Here is a 20,694-nt window from a genome sequence, read left to right on the forward strand (position 1 = left end):
ATTATACCCTTACCGGGTTCTATGACGCGGATGCGCCACTCGGATCGGGTTCAGTTGAGCTCCTTAGATATTATTGGGCTCGTTCCGTATTACGGGTCGGGTCCCGGCATACTAAACCGTTATAAACCTTCATCTCTCAAAATCCCATACAATCCAGTATATGACGGCTGTTGTAACAGTTTGTAACACGATATAGTGCCCGTTATCTTCTAAAGGTATACATATGTATATGTATATATATACATATATATACATATGTATATCTATATATACATATATATATATATAATGCAAAATAGGCTTAGTTTTGTGCTCGATCAAGATGACCGTTTCGGACCGGAGCGTCTCGTCCCTAAAACCCCAATTCTCCCTCTTCACCGATTTCTTCGGATTTCTTTTGTCTTTTGTCTTTTGTCTCGTCTTTTGGGTGAGGGATTCGAAACCCTAGAAATCTCGACAGAGACTCCACCATCGGCCGTTCGGGCTTGCGATTGTGAGCTTCACCGAAGAGAATGTTATGGTTTCCAGGTTCCGATTCCGAAAGTTCTTACCTTTTTTTTCCCCGCACCGATTATTTTTGCTGAAATCGAATATTTTGGGCTTGATGGCGATTCTGGGGTGACGGATTAAATTTGAATTTAGCTACTGAATCTTGATAGTCTGGTTTTACTTTTGATTCGGAAGCTATATTGGTTTTACCTAGATTTTTTTTTGCGATTTCTTAGAATTTACTGAACTAGGATTGATCGAGGAACACCAGGTACAATATTTCTGTCTTGAATCTCCCTTTCTTGGTTAGCGATTCCCTGATAGCTCTGGTGACGAGACCTATCAAATTCTTCTGAATTCTGTCGCGGGTTGCTTGTTTCCTTTTGCTTGCGATCCGGTTGCATCTGATTTGGCCTTACTTCCTAAATGTAACAGTATTCAAGTCTCCGTTTTCTGCAGACATCGTTTTATTTTTCATAAGGGACGTATTTTTGTGAGCATTTTTTATTGGGGAGAATATACTTTCTTGAATAACTAAAGATACAAATTATAATTTTCTTGAAGGGTTTTTTAAGGCATGAATGACATTGTTAATGCTTTGCTAATTGTTTAGTTGCTATTTGAGGTTCAGATGTTAGCAATTGATAAGTTATAGAAGTGTAGATAAATATATAAAAGAAAATGGTTAAGAATGAGAAATTGTGGACTAATTTATGGGCACACAGTATTTGAATATGTTGCATATGGTGTATATGTTACTAGTTGTACATAATGAGAGAATACATGACAGAAGAGGGCTCTAGGAGACACTGTATTGAGAAGTTCAATAGTTAAGCCTGCATTGGCAGACATTTCAATTATTTGAAAATTATCTTTATGTGGGATTATTAGAATTTCTGAATCTTTTATGACAATGACTTTCTAATGCAGATAATAAACTGTTGCTGATATTTATAATAGGAAAAAAGAAAAATTAAGAAAGTTGAAAAGTCAATGATTCTCAAGATGTCTAAAATCTTCAGAGAATAATCATATAGGCAAATTTAATATTTGATTTTAATGAGATGTTCAAACGTGTATAAATATAATAAAATAAGCTCTGCACAAACTTAAATCTCAAACGAGTACGAAATGTCGATAAATCTGGTGTTGGAATAATATTAGTAGGTATATGATACTATGTTTTAAAAGATAGGTTGATTTTGTCAAGTGATGAATAACAATAGGGCTATGCAAGATATATTAAAGCAAACTGATCTAGAAGTTTTTTAGTGCATGAAAACTATCCTTTATATTGATTTTTGTATGGAAATTGAATGATAGAGAGATTTGAAATGACTCAATAATTCTCCATCAAAGCTTGTGTTTGAAGACGATTGGAATGGATTTGAGAAAGTTTTCCTAAAGTAGGATTCATTTTTGGGACTTCTATCTCAATTTGATGGATTTTTGCTAAAATCATTATGTTCGTTCCATCGGAGGCTGTCTAGTAAACATAAGTGACAGCTAAATCAATGAAGAAAAGTTATTATAGGTTGTCAGATTTTCCGTCTCAACTCCCAACCTTTATTTTTAAGTAATGTAATCTAAGGAGAAGGAGCTTAAGCTAAAAGCCTAATTTGATTCTAGACCAAAGAATATGTTACAAAGTTTTGATAGAGGATTGAAGGAGCTCACAAGAGTCGGGAGATTATCGTTACCCAGCCTTTCTGAAATCAAATTGTAGTTGCAGTTTTTTTAGAGCATATTTCGAGTGATCTAGCCAAAGAAACATAAATGTCATTTCAGAACAAATAGTTTTGTGTGCTGCTAACCAAAATATAGTATATTTGCTTCAGCAAGAACTGGCAAAAAAAAAAAACAAAATTTGTCAATTTTCACAGACGATATTTATTTTTCAAAAGAATAATTTAGAATCTAGTGCAAACAATCTTGAACAAGGAAGATATTAATTAAAAGGACAATGACATCAGAAGAAGGGATATCAGATTTTGACTCTTAAGAATTACTCATACAGAGTTGACCTTTTGCTAGTCTTTCAAGGTTTACACTGGTCTACTGTGCTGAGTGCAGTTTGTATTGAACAACTTGTATGTACTTTTTCCTCAATGATGCTTGCAAGTGATTTATTGCTTTAATTTGAACTTTGTAACCGAGATATATTAATCTAATATGCCAGGACTTGAAAACAACATTATCTTTATGCATATTTTCATTAAAATTTTCTTTTCTTCTCATCATTAACTTACAGTCATATTATATGACCGTTTTTCCTCTCATCATTATCCCAGATTCATGAGGTAACTTAAAGAATTTTTTTATACCATGGCAAGAGGGAAAATATTAGCTATTTGCCAATCTGGTGGAGAATTTATTACAAACAGTGATGGATCCATGTCTTACTCTGGTGGTGAAGCACATGCAATTGACATTAACTGTGAAATGTCACTCAGTGATTTGAGGTCAGAGATATCTGCTATGTTTAACTTCAATGCTGATACATTTTCAATTAAGTACTTCCTTCCAAGAAACAAACGGACTCTCATCACGATATCTAACGACAAGGACTTGCAGCGCATGGTTGATTTTCATGCAGATTCAGATACAACTGATATATTTGTCACAAAGAAGGTTGAAAGCAGGTATTTGCCATATACTCAGTGGTTTTTATCACAAATGATGCTCAAATAGAAGAAAAATTACTATAAATGCTTTTTGTAGGATAATTAGGAGTGTTGTAGCTGACTCTGGTACCTCCACTGACGCCAATACTGCCTCAGTAGCTACCCTTGAGGAAGCTAAACGGCAGAAATTATGCATCAATTGGGACAGTATGATCACTGGTGTAGGGCAGGTATTCTCTAGTCCAAAGGCTTTTCGCGATGCATTGCACAAATATGCCATTGCAAATAGCTTCATGTATAGATTCATTAAAAATGACGGATCTCGTGTAACTGCTGAATGTACTGTTGAGGATTGTCCGTGGAGAATACATGCATCCAGGTCATCAGCCAAGCAGAAATTTATGATTAAGAAGATGAATGACATTCATACATGTGGAAAGGAACTCAGTAAAGAAAGTCGTCGGCTTGCGTCTCAAAGATGGGTTGCTAGTATTATTAAGGACAAGTTGCGAGACACACCAAACTATAGGCCAAAGGATATTGCAAAAGATCTCCAACAAGAATATGGACTCAGCTTGAACTACTCACAAGCTTGGCGTGGAAAATTTATTGCCAAGAAAGAGCTTCACAATTCGCATGAAGAGGCTTTCAGTCAGTTGTCCTGGTTCTGCGAGAGGATAATAGAGACCAATCCAGGTAGTGTTGCAACATTACATACATCAGATGATTCTAAATTTTGTTTCTTTGTCACCTTTCATGCCTCACTTTATGGGTTTGAGCATGGTTGCCGCCCCCTCCTTTTTCTTGATGGTTTATCTCTGAAAGCAAATAAACAATGGAAGTTATTGGCTGCAACTGCAGTTGATGGCCAGAATGATATCTACCCAGTTGCATTCTGTGTCCTAGATTCTGAGGCTAGTGAGAACTGGCATTGGTTTTTGGTACAGCTGAAATCTGCCTTTACTCTGTCTCGTGCCATCACCTTTGTTTCTAGCAGTCAAAATGGTTTGGAGGAGTTACCTGAGGTATTTGAGGACAGTTTTCATGGGTACAGCGAACAACAACTGATTGAAAATTTTAAGAAAGAGATGGATGAGTCCTGGACACAGGAACTGAAGAATAAAATGGTTGGTCATCTTAAAAGAGCCATATGTGCTTGTAAAGTTGACGAGTTCAATGAATCCATTGAAAACCTCAGGATTCAGTCCAAAGAACTTGCTGAATGGGTTTTGGGTATGGAACCGGAATTCTGGTCTGATGCCTTCTTCAAGGGTTTGAGATATGGGCATTACTCGTCTGGTGCTGCGGAGATATTCAATGACTGGGTATCAACAAGATACGAGCCATCGGTGCTTCAGATAGTTGACATCCTAAGGTGTAAGTTGATGGAGATGATGTACAGCCGTCGTGAGTCTTCAAACACATGGACTGAGGTGCTGGTACCTTCTGCCAATCAGAAGGTACAAGAGGAGATGATCAAAGCGCGCTCCCTGAGTGTGGCTTGTTCCAGTGACAGTGTGTTTGAGGTAAGCGATGAGTCGACCAATGTCATAAACATCGAGAGTAGGGAATGCACATGCCGAAGGTGGCAGGTTACGGGCTTACCTTGCATTCATGCTCTTGCTGTGCTCGAACGCATGAATGGATGCATTTATGATTACTGTTCCAAGTACCTCATGACAGAATGCTACCAGCAGGCATATTCATTGTCCATCAATCCCATACCTGACGTCGGTGGGCCGGTCTGTGCTGATTCTTTCCATGCTGCAACTACATGCCCTCCTCGAACCCGCCGGCTGGCAGGCCGACCGAAAGAAAAGCCCGCAGAACCAAGGATTATAATTAAAAGAGCAGTTCGCTGCAGCAGGTGCCAAGGGTTAGGGCATAATAAGCAGACATGCAAAGCACAAATTTAGGTGTAGTGCCCTTCTTTTGTATCCATATTATTTCTTCTTTTAGGTTGTACTTATCTATGTTTAAATTGAAAATCGAGCTGATTTATAAGAAATTTGTCAATTGGGATTTCAGATGCTAGGAGTCAAGTAGGAAGAGAGAATTTTAGGTATCTTTCCCCTATTTCTGTTTCTTTCAAACCAAAGAATTTTAGCTTCCAAAGTATTGATTACTTTGCTGTTGATTGAGATTATCATCTTGTGTATTACCCATGGTATGAATGGAGGCAATGGGAGGAATCCTCTATCCCATGAGACAAATCTTTTTTCACTTTTGATGAGGTTGTCTTCAACCAACTAATAGTGAGATTTTGACCCTGAGAACTCCTTTTAATCATATGAAAAGTGAGATATTATTCATCCTTTTGTTCCTGAAACTATATTATATTAAGATCCATATAATCAACCTAAGAAGTGAGATATTATTCATTCTTTTGTTCCCGAAACTATATTATATCAAGATCCATATCATCAACTTAAGAACTTTATTTTATGCATATCTATCTTAGAGACCTAATTATAATTTTTATATATCAATTAAGGATGGTATCATTTGTATATTATTTGTATATGCATAGTATTTCATATATGGGTGGTAGGTGCTAACTGATAGCATAGTGCTTACACATAGGCAACACGTGGCTAACACTTCAGTACATGTCTCGGATTCGACACATCTTGAAATGGAAACCTCAATTAAGTCTAGAAGCAATGCATAATTGCACCTTAAATCCGTCGTCGATGATCTCAGGTGTAATGGTTCTCAAAGTCCATCATGAAAGAGGTTCCGTAGGTGTATTTCTCGAAACATATCTTGAAATTTTGTTCAAACTATTCAAATCCTAAGTTGATGATCTCGGGTGTAATGGTCCTCAAAGTCCATCACGAAAGAGGCTCCGTAGGTGCATTTCTCGAAACATATCTTAAAAATTTGTTCAAACTATTCAAATCCTAAGTTGACTTAAGCATCGGAGGGACATTGGTTGAGAACGTCTTCGACTTCGTTTACAAATTCGACACATTTAGATTCAGACGATCTTTATGTCGAGCGAAGCTAACTTGAGATTGACAAGAAGGGACTCCACTTTGATTTCGGACAATCAAAATTTGAATCAACAATAATAAACTCACGCTAACCGTCGTATGAATTTGTTATGCGTGACAAAACATATAAAGCTAATAATGCTCTACTTTTTTTTTGTTTATATTTATGCAGACAAACCATCATGTATGCTTCGTAAGATCCATATCTCACGTTAGGCATTGGTCAAGAACTCCTTTCACAAGAGCTCAAGCATAAATGACAATGGGGATATTTGACATGCACTTCCTGCAGCCAGTCAATAAAGCAACCAATTCCAAGCTTGCTTTGTGTCAGTGGCCGAATTCCTCGTCAAAAGTGCTCCGAAGTAGTCGATCACAAAGAGAGAATGACTTGTGAAGCTTTCTTCCACCAATCCAATATCCGTTTGCTCGTAAAGGTAAGATTGCGTATATTGATTTACCTGTTAAGGATAACTTACGGAGGATTAGTTAGAGCTATAAAAAGATTAATCACCAAACGTGCACGTAGACGAAACCAAAGAAGAAGAAGAAGAAGAAGAAGAAGAAGAAGGATAATGTACTTTCGAACTTGAGATGGAAGGACTACCTTGTTCAAGCCACTAAGGTTGAAAGGGACAGGCCATTGACGTATTCCAAGCAGCATCTGTTCTACCTCTGACTTTTGTCACAGCTGCAATACCTCCTGCTCTGTTCTCCGAATCATTTGACGTCAAGCCGTCGACTCTATGGAGACGGCGAGCAATCCATATTGCCAGTAAACCTATAAGAAGTGAAATGATTAAAGAAATTAAAGAGTTTGCAACTCTTTTTTCTTTTTTTAGTTCTTTTGGACTAGTTTTCCTACATCTAAAAGTTTAGTTATGAGATGAGATTTTGATCTTCGTTCATATGATCCTTTTTTTTTTTTTTTTTTTTTCTCGATCATCAACTCTTTCGTATAGAGGGCATTAGGGACCTCCTTGGAGCCACAATTCAAACCATGACAATAGAGATATTAAGTTTAGGATAAGATTCGAAAATGAATTGGATTAGAGAAAATTCTCAAAAATATTCATATCATTATAGAAAATATTCCCTATTTTGATAAGGATCTTATCGTTTTTATTTAATAGCGATGTATCTTAAAAGCGACTTTACGATCATGTCGAAAAAGTTCAAGCTAGTGGAGTCTACAGTAAATTGGAGAAAAAGTTCAAGTTAGTTCCAGTTCCAAATTATCGAGATATCGTAATACTTAGCATGTCGATTTATCCTCCGTCGCAAATTGTGACCTATTTCCAAGTTAAGAGGCATTGTTGAACTATTAAGTCGAATCAAGCTTTTCTAAGCTATGTTGATCTATAAAATTAGAGTTTTTTTTTATTGGTGAAGATTATTTTCTTCCATCATAATATTCTACAATTCGATCCTACCAAAAAGAAGCTTAAACTCCAAACCCAATATAACATGCTGCTGCTTTTCTTTTGCCTTTAGTTAATCTCTCCGGTTTGCTTCCAACTCTTTGCTCCTTTTTCCTTCTCAGATCTGTGCTCTTCTTTTTGCTGGAATCGGTCATCCATATCTCCATCATCTCATGCCAAAGCGCAGAAGCAACCGAGTAAGAACACATTAGCTTACAAAAGGATACATATCATCAAACCTCGCACCGAAACCCACTGTTTCCACGTCGCAATCGGTTCCATGCCGCGAACGGACGTCGGCAAGATGTTTACAGCCACCACCGAGAATGAAGAAGAAGAAGAAGAAGAGTAAGAGCGAAGCTTCGTGGAAACCAGGTCAGCAGAATAGGGTTAAAGGTCATGCATGAAAGGATAAGGATCAAATACTCTTCGAATATTGTATAGTAGCAGTACTGCAACACAAAGAAAGGTTGGCATTTGTTCCTGTTGTTCTTGGAATGGACCACATGATGCTAAGCACAACTTTGTTCTTCTCATTCCCACATCAATTCTCTTAGGAATTGCTCATCTCGTAAGAACAGTCATCGACTTTGATCACATTGCTTATTCGGGCTCATTATATATTATCCCATTTAGTATTATGATCTCTATATTTTCAAAATTTATATTAAGATTTTTATACTTAATCTTATTTCTCTTCATATTATTGATTCTATTGACGAAAATGCTACACGTGATCAGTGATAAAACCTATGATATTTCCATCAACAAAATCATGATGTGAGAAAAAATAAGACTAAATATTTTACTTTCGTAAGTATAGACATATTAATGTAACTTTTGAAAATATACAAAGTGATATGTTGAGAATAACTAATTATAGAAAATATTATATAATTAATCCTATTAATAAAAATAATTAAAATTTTCATAGTACATGTTAATATGTAGTATTATGATTAAAAGTTGGTGCACATGTCGCATGATATAGACATGGTTTTGTACTGAGTATATTATGTACTGATGAAGAAAAGAATAAAAAAAAAGGATTTGGGGAAATGAAAAAAGAAAAGAAAATTAGGGTTATGAATTAGCATAATTCAATTATCTTAGTATCCTTTGACAATGATGTAATTTCACAGATTGTTGCTGAAAATTTGGTTTCCTTTTTTTTTATGGTTCAACTTAGATGAGGGTGTATTTATATGATCCATGTGATATGGGTGATTGGAATAGATTTGAGTTATTTCTTGCAAAAAAATCATAAATTTCAAGAAAAGGGTAAGGTGGAGTTGGTGGAGCAAACTCAAAGGTAATTTCCATCTCCAACAATTTCCCTCAATTTATTTAAGACTATAAGATAAAATCATAAGAGTAAACAATATATTTTTCAAACCACCTAACCCTAATTTATAAGATTTATATTCATATTAAGTTTTTTAATATTGAGTAATTTTTCTTCAAATAAATCAGTTCATAACAAGAATCTCAAAAATACTTACCAACTCTCACAAGCTCATATAATTGAATTAAAGAGGATAGATGATGAAAATATAAATATAAAAAATGTAGGATTTTTCTAAAAAATACTAATATTTTGAGTATTTCTCAATCAATACCCCTATTTTATTTTATTTTTTTTCAAGCAGTATCCTTAATTTAAGAATACTCAAATTACTCCTAAAATACTATTTTGACCTATTATAATATTTTAATCATCATAATAAAATTACTATAAATTATATAGATGGACTCCTAATCTAAACCAAAATAACTACAACCCTAAAAATAGGGTATCATAATAGTTGATGAGCAATGATAACCAAAGAGGTACAGTATGATATCACAGTTTCCAATACTTCAATAAAATACTATAAATACTACTGAAAAATACTATAAATGAGCTAAATAAAAAAAATACTATAACAGTTTTTTTTAAATGGTAAAAAAATTAGCAAAAAAATTGATAGAATTTTTTTTAGGAATATTTTGTATATTTTTTAATTAGAGTTACTGTTTAAGAAAAAAAAAATAGAGATATCTTTTAGAGGAATATTTTCTTGAAAAATGACTTCATATATTTCATAACTTAGAAAGAAAGAAAGAAAATATATTTCAGATCTAAGTGATTGACGCAACAATTGTGCCGATGGAGTTGCACTAGATGTTGTCATATCTCTCTCTCTCTCTTCCACCATAGGAGTGTTATATTCTCATCGTTTCTACATGCTCGTCTGATTACCTTGCATCGCCATCATCATCTCCCTCTTCTTCACCCTTTACATATCGTCATCGTCAACATAAGCTTGATCGTCATGTCAAACCATATTCCACATCCGGATCGACTTCCTCGACGACGAAAGGCGAACGAATCCCTCGACACGCCCACATTTTCCTGATATCGAACGTATATCAGTGGTGGCGAGGATGACTCCTGCGCCTAACCCACGTTGCTGTTGATAGCTCTTTTCCACTCACGGCCACCCCCTTTTGTAGCCTTGTGACTTGTCACTGCGTCCAAGCTCGCTAATGACAACCACTAATCCACAGCTTCCTTCCCGTTTCAACATGATCGCCATTTGTGATCACCACCCTCGTCTCATTGGCATATGTTCTTGCACGACAAAGGATACTAACCCTTAACCTACCGACGGTTTGCTTGATGGATTTATACTAATTCATGTTGCTTATGATAAGATAATCCACTTCATAAGTTGTCTCAACAAGCTGCTCTCTTTGGCAAGACAACATATATATAGTGTAGAGAATAAACACGCTCCATCGTACGAGCCAATGAGGATATGATACGTGGACCATTTCGATGCCCCATGATTGAATACAAGAATTGTATAGAACGAGTCATGTCTTATTCGTTATCTAATTAATGTATATATATTATCTTTTTTTATAGTTCACATCATGATTTGATTGAGGCGTTAATGCCAAACATAACACATTAGTACGAGAGAAATCATTTAAATACTATTTCATACAATAAAAATGATAGTCACAAAGTTTACATAAAGTAAAAGTTTGATTAATTTTTTTTCTATCATTTCTGAAACATTATTTCGTGGAAAAAAAATTAATAGTCATAAAATAAATTTTATATGAATTTTTTGTCACCAAAATATTTTGAAAACACAAGACATCAAACAACATTGGTATTGACTCACAAAATGTCAACAACACTGTTCTTAGTCGTGTACAGCGGTGTTGTGTGTCGGAAGCAACCAACTGATCCCGCGCACCACGTGTCCATCTCGACCCGGTCATCGACCTCCCACCACCTTAACTTCGTACGGCAACCAATGACGCATCGAAGAATAACACGTATGACACACGCGCACATCTTAGTCGAGCTAATCATGGGGAGCCACGTAATGCGAACTCACGGTATGTATGTGTGTGTGCGCAATGAACCACTTGCGCAAGCTAACAAAAGCTTAGCTTCGTCGATGGAGACTGACCCACTCGCTGGCCCAACCCGAACAGCACACCTGTCCACGCCGCACCTAATTCCTCAAGCTGTAGTGTGTGGGGCTCAAATTCTGACCGCGGAAAGCAAGCGATCCATGTCATCAAACAGTCGCCAAGAGTGAACTAATCGATGATGGTGTAGATAAAGATGAACGACGAGGTCCGGTTCGCCGTCCACATCAGCAATCACTAAGTTCGACACGTGTCTCGGTGACAATCGTTTAGCCGTGTATTTTTCGGATAGAGATAGATTCGTCTTTGGCTCATGTCGATAAATGGTAGATTCGTCTGCGTGTATTGTTGATTTCAAACCCTTCTAAATCGTTAGGCTATTCTTTGGTCTTTATGTATTCACGTAATATTTGCAACGATCAGCATATATTGGGCAGCGGCAGTATTTAGTGGCGGATTTGGATCGGATGCTGTTGAACGCACATGTGCAGAATCTTGTGCGAGTAGTTCAACTCGGTAAATATGCTGTAGATTACGTCTACTAAACGACAAAATTTCTCAGCCATAAAAGCCGCCCCCACCCTCTGCTGCCCAAAAATTCCAATCCCCTTCTCCTCTCTCTCTTCTCTCTCTCTCTCTCTCTCTCTCTCTCTCTCTCTCTTTCTCTGCGCCAAAGCAGCAACTCGGGATCGCCATGTCGAATCCTGCGTCGCTGCCGCCGGGGTTTCGTTTCCACCCCACCGACGAGGAGCTCATCCTTCACTACCTCCGCAACAGGGCGTCGGCGTCCCCATGCCCGGTGCCCATCATCGCCGAGGTCGACATCTACAAGTACGATCCATGGGACCTCCCCGGTCAGTACTCCCCCATCCCCCTCCAGCCTTCTTTTGCTTCGTCTTCTCCTGTGTCGCAGCAGCGTCAACGAAACCCCACCTCACTGTTCCTGCAGCCAAAGCGGCGTACGGGGATCGCGAGTGGTACTTCTTCAGCCCCAGGGATCGCAAGTACCCTAACGGGTTCCGGCCGAACCGAGCCGCCGCGTCCGGGTACTGGAAGGCGACCGGCACCGACAAGCCGATCCACGCGACCCACGGGAACGAGAGCGTCGGGGTCAAGAAGGCGTTGGTGTTCTACAGAGGCAGGCCTCCCAAGGGAGTGAAGACGAACTGGATCATGCACGAGTACCGCCTGGCCGAAGCCCACGCCAGCAACAGCTACAGACCAGTGAAGCCGAGTGATTCCTCCATGAGGGTACATCACACCACTGACCCACCTCCTCCTCTTCCTCGTGACCTTCTCCTGTTCGAAACAATGCCTCTTCCAAGTCCTGGGAAAAAGGACTTCTCTTAGGTTACTTCTCTACCCTTCTTTTCGCTCTGTAATGATCCTTTTGTTATCGCAGTTGGATGACTGGGTGCTGTGCCGCATCTACAAGAAGAACAACCATCTGCAGTCGGTGCCTCCGCCGATGGATCAAGCGCAGATAGGCTCGGCTTCGAGCTCCAAGAACTCGGACCAGCAAAGCAGTCTCAGGCCGCAGCCGTCGTCTTCCATATCTGACATCATCCTCGAGAACTACTCTGTGCTCTCACACCTGTTCGGCGACCTACCGGAGAACAGCCCTCTCATGGCCCAACAGCACTTACCTTGTAGCAGCAGCAGGATCGATGGCAACAGCAGCTTCCTCCAACAACAAACACAGATGGATCCGATGGGGGATGGCTCCGGGAAGCGGCCGCCGACGATGGAATGCTACTTAGACGACAGCAACCGGCTCTTACATCCTCCAAAGAAGCAGAACTGCTCGAACATGTTCGCCAACTTCTCCGAGCAGTTCGACAGCAGCTTGCTGGAGCAGCACCTCTTCAACCAACAGCTGCTCCTCAACTCCCACCTGGGATTGCACTGAGCGATAACATAACATCTCTCTCCGAGAAGCGATAAGAATCATTGTTGTTGTCGGAGACAGCACACAAAATTCTTTGAGATGGGAGCAGCGGGCTTGTAGATGTGGTGTGGCGTGAGGCTTGTTCTTAGCTTAGTCTTTTGGTTCACCTATAGAGAGAGAGAGAGAGGGGGGGAGATGGAATCGGTTCACACGTACCAAAGATGTTGTAGTTTTCTGCATGATGTCATCGCTTACACACAACCAACATCATCTTTGACCCCGAATTGAGGTTTAGTAGCTTAATTAACTATGTTAAGATCTCCAAACATGTAATTAATAGTTTGGAAGTGTCTTAGCAAAGAACATATGTTTGTTGTTGACCTCGGCGAGGGCGATGATATTTAACTTTGAGTATATAGTTTCCTCCAAGGAAGCAATAGTCCTCCATTGGTTTGTGTTGAACTCTTGCCAACATCTCAAGCTGCCATCCTTTGACGACGTTGAAAAGTAATGCTTCGATCACTTCGAATTAAAAAGTGACGATGATTGCAGTTGATGTGCGGAACTAAACAAAGATATCAGTCCAGCATGATGAATTATTCCAAATCAAAATTAATATTCATAAAATATCTTTTAAGATGCAAAGGAAATTTCGATGTTATTTTGACTCAAATATGGAAGGAGGATCTCACTAGGCTTTCATATATTTAAGTTCATTCTAGGATCCACCTCGAATGAACTTAAATTTAAGTTCATTTTATTGACTCACAGAGCTTCAAGGAGAAGAGGAAGAGAATGATATAAAAGACTAGAAGTGCTTTGGATTGATTTAAGAGTACCTATTTATATTAGCTAAAAGTAGAGTATAAGTTTTTGTAAACAATAAAAAATCTATCATATCCCAATAAATCTTTTTACCTTCATCTATTTATTTTACTCTTTTTATTTTATCTAATCCTAACTATTTGAATTAATTTTATCACACCCTATTAATTCAAAATAGTTATAACTTGAAGTTGTCTTTCGAAAAATAATTTTTTTTTCCAAAGTTTTTGTGAAGATATTAGCAAGTTGATATTTGGTGCTATAGTAATTCATTTGAAATTTTTATTATCAATCAATTCACGAATGAAATAATATCGAACTTCAATATGTTTGGTGCACCCGTGGAAGACATGATTATTCATCATTGCAATAGTAGACTTTTTGTCATAGTAGATTTTAATTGGTCAATTTTGTTTTTCTCAAAGATTTGCTAAAAGTCTTCGAAGCCAAACTGTTTGACATATTGTGCTTATAGCTGCAACATACTTCGTCTTAGAGCTTGAAAGAGCAATATATTATTATTTTTTTATTGTTTATGAAATCACACCAATGCCAAGGCTTAGCACAAATCCCGAAGGCTTAGCACATTTTATTGCTTTACATAAGTATCCTCTTGTAATTTTTCATTCAAGAATGCTGATTTAACATCAGATTGATAAACCTATCATTTATTTTTGTTGCCGGTCCTAATATTGTTCTAATTATCCTAATTCTAGCAATTGAAAAAAAAGTTTAAAAAAAATGGATACCTGAAATTTGAGTATACTATTTTGCAACTATACAAGCATTAAATTTTGACTTGTATATCCGTTTGAGTCCAATTATTTTTTTTTTTCCTGAGGACAAATATACTAATTCTCAAGTCTTATTTTTTTTAATAGCTTACAATTCTTAAGTCTCATTCATTGCTTGTACTCATTCTTCTTTATAAGTTGTAGCTTAAAAACAAGTAAGTTCCAAAGCATGACATACAAAATTATCACACTAATAATCTCTAAAAGACTATGAAATTTTCATTAGTATCGCTAAAATCACTTGAATCATTCAAATATGAGAAGAATCGAGTAAGGTAACAATAGGCAATGTATCATATGCTTTATCGACTTCTTCTCCTACAACTATTGGAGTTTCAAACTTCTTCTTCATTAAAATTAACATCATGATTTATAATTAATTTCTTAGTAGTAGAATCATAATGTCTAAAACTTTTTGTCCCATTACTATACCCACAAATATGCGTTTAACACTTTTGTCATCAAGTTTGCTTCTTTCTCAATAGGAATATGAAAGTAAACAACACAACCAAATATTCTGATGTACTCATAGCTTCTGCCCCAAACTCTTTTGATACTATTTTCTCTTTAAGCATGTATCTGGCAATCTTAACCACTTCTCGATTCTTTGCTCCACTGTTTCATTTTGTTAAGGGGTATAACTTGTAACTTATTCCCTATGAATGTTTGTATTTTTGTAAAAAGTAAAAAAATCTTTTGAAGTGAGTCTTAATAAAATAATTATTTTGTTTTTCTACATATACTTTGAAAATTTTGAAAACATAAAAGGTTTTGACTTTTTTCTTGCAGAAAATATACCCACACCATCCTTGTGCAATCATCTATAAATAACAAAAAATATCTATTTTTACCATGTGAGATAATTTACGTAGGCTCACAAATATCTACATTTTTAGCTCTCAAAAAATGATCAAGAATTTCTATGTTGTTTTCGAAAAATACAGGATTTACAAATAGTATCTTTATTTTTAATCTAAGGCAAACCAACTACTATATTTTTCCATAGTTGCTCTCAATTTATCAATTTTCTTATCATAAATTAAGTATTTTTTATCATAAAAATAATATAATATTCTTTTCTCATCAGTTGGCTAATGAGACTTTATTTTAAACTAAGAATAAACATCACATCATCAATTAATTTTTTTTACTAGATTTGGTGTGCATAGAAACTGTTCCTTGTCCTTCCACTTGAACCTTATTATCATTTTTTATTTCATTGTAGATATGATTAAATCATCAAATCTTTAAAATAAACTCATGTCCCCTATCATATGATTACTGTATCCATTATCCAAAAACCAAATAGATCAAGAATATTATTCATTAGATACAAAATTTTTTCTTTATCCTTTTTTTTGCTATTAATTTTCTCATGATAATTTGCTTGAGTTTCGTTCCACCAATGTTTTTCAAGATAACCATATATTTTATAGTGAGAGTAGAGAGGAACATTTGAATTTTTATTTTTTACCATCAATCTTTTTTAATATGTCTAATTTTTTTGTAACAAAAATATTGATGGGTCTCTTTGCTACCTTCATTATAGTTCTTGTAACTCGTCATCTACCTCAAGCATCAGATCGTCCACGACCTCTACCATTTTGATCACTCCCTTGAGATATAGTTTTTAAAATTTTCTTTTAGTCCTTCTGATTTATCTTCATTTAAAGAACATATTTTTGAAGTTTCATCTACAAATTACATCAAATTATGGAGATAAACTTCATAAAACTTTTTTTACTATAGTTTGATATTTTATGTTTTCACCATAAGATCTCATTTAGTTCAACTTTTGAGAAAAAACCAATGATAGATTCAGAATCTTTCATTGTTTCAAATTTACTTTAAAGAATTTAAAATTTTAAAAAATTTTACCTTATCTTTACTAATATTAAGATCATGTAGATCATATTCAACAAAACCATCTTCTACTAAATTTCATAATCTTTATGAAATAAATAGAAGTTTCATTTTAGTAAGCTAAAATTGATTATCATCATATTTGAAGATAGGAAGAAGTTGATTGGGAACACTTACTTTAACATCTGTCATCTTTTCTGGATCTACTAGTCTTCCCTTTTTTCATTGTTGATTTTTTTTTATATAACTTTAAAAGAAGAGGAAGAGAAGGGTAGAAAAGACTACAAGTATTTTTAACCTACGGTGTTTTGGATTAATCGAAGAGCACCTATTTATATTAACTACAAATAGAGTATAATTTAAAAAAAACAAAAAAAATCTATCATATCCCAAAAAATCTTTCATCCTTATCTATTTATTTTAATTTAATTTTATTATTTATCTAGTCCTAATTATTTGAATTAATCTTAACAAATCTTTCATCATAGAAACCCTATTCTTGCGTGCTCTTGGCCGAGCCTATTCCTCCTCGGTTCTAATCCAATTCAAGGCGACGACATCGGATGTGGGTCGACAGGGGGAAGGTGGGACTCCTCATGCATGCATGCATGCATGCGACTACGTGGGGCTTCCCTCCTCGTACCTTTTAGTTCTTCTTGGGGTTCCTATGCCTTCCGAGAGACACTTTTCTATGAACCCTATAAATGAACGGAGGGGTTGTCACTCCGATATGACTCGATAACCTCATCCCACTACTTTGATTCGAAACCTAAACTATTAGGAAAAGACTCAATCTATCAAACTCGAATGCTAACCGATCAAAGAAAATGGGATTGTATGAATATTGATGGGTGAACGATAATATATGTTAGTAAAAGATTCAATGGTTTCGTATAAGTCAAACTCCCAAAAATATACGCTGACAAAGTCGTCGTTTGATGTGGGATGATCACTCGATGCACTCACCAAAGTCAAAGTATGTTTTCCGCGAGAAAGATTGTGCTTCCCGTCATAAGAATTCTCGAGAACATGTCAAGACTCTGTTCTTCATCGAGGAAGGAAGCATTGGCGTTCCCTATTAGCAAAGATTGAGAGAACAAGTTGGTAAGTAAATTATGTAAGGCAGCCACCTACCATGACACGTACGATCACAAGAAATCAGATCTGGTTGTGCAATTAATATTGCATGGAATTGAGATTATTAGTCATATGATGCAAATAAGATTCAAATAGCTTCCATGAAACCTAACAAGTTTCTAGTTTTAGAGTGATCCTTCATGAGAAAGAATTCACCGAGCATGTGTGTTCAATGATCTTTTCCATGAGAAAGATGATGAGGTGAAAATGAAGGGGAAGAAAGAACAGCTATAGCACTTACAGTAAGTAGTAATGGCGAGGAATGAATTAACAGTATAATCTATCAAATGTTTTGCCAGTTAAATTAGTCCGTATCTTCGATCCGAACCCATACAAAAGAGCTGAGATTTGCCACTAAAAAATTGGGAATGTGACAATGACAAACTTTGGTGTATTCCATCTGACAAGGAATAATATGAGCCATTAAACCATTAACTGCAGCAATAAAATACTGAGATCTTTCTTCCCCACGAGGCTTCTCTTTGAGGTGCCTTAAACCACACGGTTCTTAGTCTCTGAGGCATCCTTCGACCCTACTTAAATGGCTCTTCTCTCTGTGTCTCGTAAAACACAGTTGTCTTGGATCTTGTTTTCTCTCTGTCGAAGGTGATGGTTGATGTCATGGAGGAAGGCTGCATGCAGTTACCTCCTGGCTTCAGATTCCACCCCACAGATGAAGAGGTCATCACCCACTACCTCGCACCGAAGGCAACCAACAACAGCTTCAGTGCAAGAGCTATTGGAGATGTGGACTTGAACAAGTGCGAGCCGTGGGATCTCCCAAGTAAGCAAGCCATTCATTGCATGCGTGCCTTCTCCCTCTTGATCTTGTTTCGATCGTGCAGGCAAAGCGAGGATGGGAGAAGCGGAATGGTTCTTCTTCTGCCAGAAGGACAGGAAGTACCAAACTGGGACGAGGACCAACAGGGCCACAGAAGCTGGGTATTGGAAGGCCACAGGAAAGGACAAGGAGATCTATCGAGGGATAGGCGTTCTTGTGGGCATGAAGAAGACGCTCGTGTTCTATAGAGGAAGAGCTCCCAAAGGGCAGAAGACCAGTTGGGTGATGCATGAATACAGGCTTCAAGGCTCCGATGCCCCAAAGTCTGTCGAGGTATATATCGATCTGCATGCTTCTCTCTATCTGAATCAAATCATGTCATGAACCTTCTTCTTCTTCCGTTTCTCCAACGACTCTGAAATCTGTGACTGCAGGATGAATGGGTTGTGTGTAGGGTCTTTCACAAGAACATGGGGAGGAGAAGCCCAACACCACCACCACCACCACCACCTGGAATACAAAGGGTTAAAACCCTCGACCCTCCTCGGATGAACTTCCAAGAGAATCCTCCCATCATCTCCGCCATGATGGGAACGGAGAACCAGCAGGCCGTGGACTATCGAACGAGCTCAAACCCACCTCACAACTCTTACTGCTTGCTCCCGGAGTCCGCGAACTCCGGCTACTTGCACCACCAGGACGCGGCGCAGAGAGCTTCGGCATCATCTGCCATCATGAGGCATTGCAAGATGGACGAGTGCTGGGACACAGACCTCCACGTCTCCTGGGCGATGTCGAAGCACTACGGTGACCTCCACGACCCTTCCTCGTCTGCAGCGGTCACAGATTTGGATAGCATTCGGTGGTTCTGAAGGGCAACAGATTTCATGTCGATTTGGTGTGGTGTAGTTCCAAGGCCACTCATATTCTACTGATCGTCGAGAAAGCCTTGGTGATTTAGGTATGTTCTTGCTGCATGCAAGTCGCTGATGGCGCAGCATATGTCATCGTACACAGATGACACAGAAATGGAAGAAGCTGTGTGAAGCTCTGTTGTTGTTCGATCGTCAGTTTGATACGCCAAAGTTGATTCGGCCTTAATCTTGCCATGTTTGAGACCCGAATGCGTCGGGTGAAACCCCATCGTCGAATCCCGACGCGAGAGGTTGACCTGAAAATGGGCTGAGGAATCCTGAGTTGAGCTCCTCGAGCGACCTGATTGGCTTCTTCTGTCATTCATCCGCATATCTCCTAAAATATTCAATCAATATCATTCGATGATACGCCTTCTCCTCACCATCTTCATCGATGAGGTACGACATCACATCAGTTAGGTCTGAGGACACGTAGGATCTCTTTCTTGAGTTATCAATCCTTCTTCCCCTCTAATTATTCTTCTTTCTGCATCGATCATCATACTTTAATGACTCAATCATTCATTCAGCTTCTCCATCCTCTCCTTTCTGGACATGGCCATGGCTTATGCGCGCGTCTCTGTTTGCTGCCACTTGCACAGAGGATTCTCGGGTCCCACCTCAGGCCACCGATCAGCATTTGGCCTGAGCTTCCAGTCCACTGTACCACCAAATGCCCCAAAAGAAAGATCCTATCCATGGATGACAGGAAGAGAAAGCCTCATCACCTTCTTTATTCCCACAGCTATGAGTCATATGTTCCTCGTCATTGCTCCTTAGGTTCCTTCTACCACCCAAATCTGGACCTCTTGGTTGCGTGTTACCTCCCAATCTCGATACATGTGGAAACCTCCTTCGGAATCGAGTAGAACAGATGAAACAGAAAACATGATAAGTTTTCTATTCTATACTCCGACTTAGTGGTCTTTGGATGGATAGGACGAGAGCGAGGATAGCTTAAACTATATGAAGCTTTCCTTTGTTGACATCACTACGGAGTTAAATCCAAGATGATAAGGTTTGGCGATGGGAGGTGTCTAAACCTACCTCTCGTCTGACGAGACTGTGAATCCATGTTGCATGAGGACATCACTTGGTCTCTGGTCTTCGTCTTGTGCTGGTGTTGGCTAAAGGTTAGACATGGCCCTCAAAGCAACTGATGGTGAACAGCTGATGTTGGTGATGTATTTTATCGGCCGATCACCATCACAGGTGATCAACATATATCTCAACAGCTCATGGTGTGGTTGTGGGACTGAAGTAGGTTCGAAGGGCAATACCAAGTCAAGATTGTCTGCTTAGTTATAAGTTTGAGAATATATTTATATTTTTAGGTATGGAATACTTAAATGCTTGATAAATAATAAATAGATATTTTTTATAAAATTATATTTCAAAAATTCATTGAATATTTTGTGATGAATTTATTTTTCTAATATTTTAATATTTATCCAAAAGTGAATACATGTTTTTTTATTTGTATTAAGTAGTAAATAAATATATGAAGCTATTTAATCTAATAAAAAAATT

The 20,694-nt window shown here is 37.7% G+C and overlaps 3 protein-coding genes across 5 annotated transcripts; all 3 read left to right on the plus strand.

Moving 5' to 3' along the window:
- The first annotated feature begins 317 nt into the window (after positions 1-317).
- LOC103978611 (uncharacterized) lies at positions 318-5,259 on the plus strand. 3 transcript variants are annotated; one of them, XM_009394458.3, is made up of 3 exons: positions 318-528; positions 2,781-3,131; positions 3,211-5,259. In XM_009394458.3, exons 2-3 carry the CDS (start codon positions 2,815-2,817, stop codon positions 5,027-5,029), a joined length of 2,136 nt encoding a protein of 711 aa, XP_009392733.2. In that variant the 5' UTR covers positions 318-528; positions 2,781-2,814; the 3' UTR covers positions 5,030-5,259. The 3 variants fall into 3 exon arrangements, with proteins under 3 accessions (XP_009392733.2, XP_065000798.1, XP_009392734.2); XM_065144726.1 differs by having other exon boundaries at positions 318-493; XM_009394459.3 differs by lacking the exon at positions 318-528 and having other exon boundaries at positions 2,818-2,951; positions 3,064-3,131.
- A 6,293-nt stretch (positions 5,260-11,552) lies between these two features.
- Positions 11,553-13,297, plus strand: LOC135632669 (NAC domain-containing protein 58-like). The gene is made up of 3 exons (XM_065141329.1): positions 11,553-11,816; positions 11,912-12,213; positions 12,365-13,297. The coding sequence occupies exons 1-3, from the start codon at positions 11,657-11,659 to the stop codon at positions 12,869-12,871; spliced, it is 969 nt and encodes a 322-aa protein (XP_064997401.1). The 5' UTR covers positions 11,553-11,656; the 3' UTR covers positions 12,872-13,297.
- Positions 13,298-17,966: 4,669 nt separating this feature from the next.
- Positions 17,967-19,351, plus strand: LOC135633513 (NAC domain-containing protein 87-like). Its single transcript, XM_065143048.1, has 3 exons — positions 17,967-18,253; positions 18,315-18,583; positions 18,685-19,351. The coding sequence occupies exons 1-3, from the start codon at positions 18,079-18,081 to the stop codon at positions 19,120-19,122; spliced, it is 882 nt and encodes a 293-aa protein (XP_064999120.1). The 5' UTR covers positions 17,967-18,078; the 3' UTR covers positions 19,123-19,351.
- Positions 19,352-20,694: the final 1,343 nt, after the last annotated feature.

The sequence above is a fragment of the Musa acuminata genome, chromosome BXJ3-3 (genome assembly GCF_036884655.1).
Source record: "Musa acuminata AAA Group cultivar baxijiao chromosome BXJ3-3, Cavendish_Baxijiao_AAA, whole genome shotgun sequence".
Classification (NCBI taxonomy): domain Eukaryota; kingdom Viridiplantae; phylum Streptophyta; class Magnoliopsida; order Zingiberales; family Musaceae; genus Musa; species Musa acuminata.

Bases quoted from the DNA above. Each gene is read 5' to 3' on its own strand.
- LOC135633513 (XM_065143048.1), top strand. From the start codon at position 18,079: ATGGTTGATGTCATGGAGGAAGGCTGCATGCAGTTACCTCCTGGCTTC. The intron at 18,254-18,314 runs GTAAGCAAGCCA...TCGATCGTGCAG, and splicing joins CGAGCCGTGGGATCTCCCAA to GCAAAGCGAGGATGGGAGAA. The intron at 18,584-18,684 runs GTATATATCGAT...CTGTGACTGCAG, and splicing joins ATGCCCCAAAGTCTGTCGAG to GATGAATGGGTTGTGTGTAG.
- LOC135632669 (XM_065141329.1), top strand. From the start codon at position 11,657: ATGTCGAATCCTGCGTCGCTGCCGCCGGGGTTTCGTTTCCACCCCACC. The intron at 11,817-11,911 runs GTCAGTACTCCC...CTGTTCCTGCAG, and splicing joins CGATCCATGGGACCTCCCCG to CCAAAGCGGCGTACGGGGAT. The intron at 12,214-12,364 runs GTACATCACACC...TTGTTATCGCAG, and splicing joins CGAGTGATTCCTCCATGAGG to TTGGATGACTGGGTGCTGTG.
- LOC103978611 (XM_009394458.3), top strand. From the start codon at position 2,815: ATGGCAAGAGGGAAAATATTAGCTATTTGCCAATCTGGTGGAGAATTT. The intron at 3,132-3,210 runs GTATTTGCCATA...TGCTTTTTGTAG, and splicing joins ACAAAGAAGGTTGAAAGCAG to GATAATTAGGAGTGTTGTAG.